A 2877-nucleotide genomic window follows, 5' to 3' on the forward strand; every position below is an offset into this window, starting at 1 on the left:
TTTTGTGGAAATTCTAAACTGGTGATCCATACTCAGTGAATGGTGTTTTTTAGGTATTAACAATATTTTTCAAGTGAAACTTTTTTTGTAAATTCTATTTGTAATTGTTCATGCTTTAATCAAAGCTATATAGATCAAAGTTTCAAACCTTATCAAAAATTAGAAAAATTCAAAAAATTTGTATCAAAATTTCTAACTTTTCAATCTGAATCTTAAGAAAATTTTTTGATATGCAGTTACATAGCTCATAATTACTAAAAATCAACGCAATTTCTTAGCCGACGATCTTTAGTAATTATGAGGTATGTAACTGCATACCCAAAAATTTTAGATAAGGTTTGAAACTTTGATCTATATAGCTTTGATTAAAGCATGAACAATTACAAATATACACCGAGTTTTTCGCTCAGTACTGATCGCCAGTGAATGTGATTTTTTTAATACTTCCGATGTTTTTAAAGTTAGGTTTTATTTGTTAGTTTTGTTTACAAATACATGTTGTTTATACTATAACCACAACCATATAAAAAAAATCTCAAAATTACCAAATAAATCATAACTTGGAAAACATCGCAAGTATTAAAAAAAAAATCACCAACCGCTCAATTGTGGTCTTCAGTGAATTTTTGATACTTTTTTTTAGATATTTAAGAATTTTCATATCTCTCTCTCTTTGTGAATTGATCTCATATATGAAATTAAAAGTTGTTTTTTGAAAAAATATATATACGTATGTATTTTAAGTATTATTGCTGCCTATTGGAATACAAATCTCGGCATATCAAATCTCTTAAAGCGTTTCTTCGTGATGTCCGGGGCTGTTCGTTTTCATCATTTTCAATATTGTTCTCTTCTGGTATGAATTCGATGTCATCCAGGTTGGCGAGATTGTGTAAAACACAGCACGCTCTTACAAAATGGCATAGCTTTTTAATTCCTCTGAGCTTACAATAATATAATTGTCGAAATCTCTGCTTGAGAATTCCAAAACAGTGTTCAATAGCAATACGACCTGTGCTAAGTTTTCTATTGAAGTGTCTTTGCGCGTTGGTCAAATGACCATTATCCTTGTACGGCGTTAAAAGATGCTGACTGCATGGGTAGGCCGAATCACCTAGCAAATAGTATTCTACAAAAAAATATATATAAATTTCTGTAATTAATTTTCCGTTATTTTAAAAACAATAATCGCTTAAGTTCGAGGGCTTTGGTATACTGCTCCACTAAAGATTTCTGATTGCACACGTCACATTTCACTTTGGCAAATGAATGTGAAATAGTAATTTTAATTCCATAAACTCTATCTATATTTTCAACAAAGCCCATTTAGAAATTCCTGTTGTTTAAATAAGAATTCCAAATGGTGCACTACAGTAAAGGCGGCCTTCCCACTGAAGCGATTATTGCTTTTGACTTATATTACCTCCACACAGAGATGACAAATTTTCATATGTAGGCGAATTTTGGAAAACCCAGCTATCATGGCTCGAACCAGGAAATCCTACGAAAACGTCTATAAATTTCTTTTCATCGTTACATATAGCTTGCACGCACAAACACATGTTGCCCTTTCGGTCAATGTATTCATCTTTGTTTTCGGCCGGCGGATCAATTGTTATATGCATTCCGTCTATGCACCCTTAAACATGAAAAAATTTGCATATGTATAAATTTACGACTGACTATTTCACCACATACATATGCTACTCACCTATTGCTTTTGAAAATCCGCATTTATTATTGAAAAAATTTGCAGCTTCACGTTTTTTCACCTCACTCGGCCATTTAATGACTTCTGGACTTAAGCTGCTTATGAACATTGTGGTTCTTTCGATGATACGAGAAACGCTTGAAATTGCAATATCAAAGCGATCAGATAGATCTCGATAACTACACGCTTCATGGCCTGCGAACCATAAAAATATTGCCATATAACTTGTGGCTGGAAGGCGTTTATCTGATCGCAATCTCGTATATATTCCGTTTACTTCCAACCGCATTGCCAAGCTGGTGAATAGCTGCTTTGATATACGGAAGTGTTGTCTAAATTCATATTCCGAATACTTAGGCATCACATCTACTAAATAGTTTTTATGCTATTCCTCGTTTGTTTCAGAAAGAGTTTTGCCACTTCATTAAAAAGAACAATCTGCCTGTGATTTATTTGTGCTAAAGTTGCTTCAAACGTCTCACTATCGCTGGAATCACTCGATGAATCCATTAGTTCAGCAATGGCTGCGGCCCTAGTATCCGTGCCGGTTACTTCCTCAGAAACTTCCTGTGTTTTTATAATTATAAACACTAACACTCCGAATATGCAGTCAAATAGACAAAAATACTTACAAAGCTCGACATTTCTTCGTTAATAACACGATTTTTAATAAAATGAAAATGCAGATGGTGTTTTGTATTTATTTATTCAACTTTCAAATTACTTTGACAATACTGAACAGCTGATGGTTTGACACTTTACAAGTTTTTACCAGCAAAAATTCTTCGGGTAAAATATTGCAACTTTTGACAAAGATAGGACCGATTTTACTCTCCCATTTTTCCCCTACTTTGCCAGAGAACCGAGTACGGGAACGCAACTAATGTTTGAAAAACTGTCAGCCAGTGTTGCCAACTTTTGATTTTCAGAAAGCACCAAAAACTTGGAAAAAAGCGTTTTACCACACTAAAAGCACCAAATGGTTTTGCATCAATTGATGCTTTTTTCATAACAGTTTGTATGTAATTAACAAAAACAAAAAAATAACAATATTTACAAGAATGCATACATAAATCAATAAACAAAACTTTTTCGCTCATAACGATTGAAAAGCCACATGCTATAATGACTCATGCTAACGACGTAATACCGAAGTACTGCACATT

The 2877-nt window shown here is 33.2% G+C and overlaps 1 protein-coding gene across 1 annotated transcript; it reads right to left on the minus strand.

Annotated features, from left to right (window-relative positions):
* Positions 1 to 1423: 1423 nt before the first annotated feature.
* On the minus strand, positions 1424 to 2355 carry LOC108374351 (putative nuclease HARBI1; the record flags this gene model as incomplete). Its single annotated transcript, XM_017630340.1, has 4 exons — positions 2344 to 2355; positions 2194 to 2278; positions 1712 to 1906; positions 1424 to 1639 (listed from the first exon to the last, which is right to left on the minus strand). Coding segments are annotated over exons 1-4 (508 nt in total), but the record flags the coding sequence as incomplete, so codon positions are not given.
* Between the last annotated feature and the right edge of the window lie 522 nt (positions 2356 to 2877).

This window comes from Rhagoletis zephyria, unplaced genomic scaffold (assembly GCF_001687245.7).
Source record: "Rhagoletis zephyria isolate East Lansing unplaced genomic scaffold, Rhagoletis_zephyria_1.1 Rzeph_scaffold_07628, whole genome shotgun sequence".
Taxonomy (NCBI): domain Eukaryota; kingdom Metazoa; phylum Arthropoda; class Insecta; order Diptera; family Tephritidae; genus Rhagoletis; species Rhagoletis zephyria.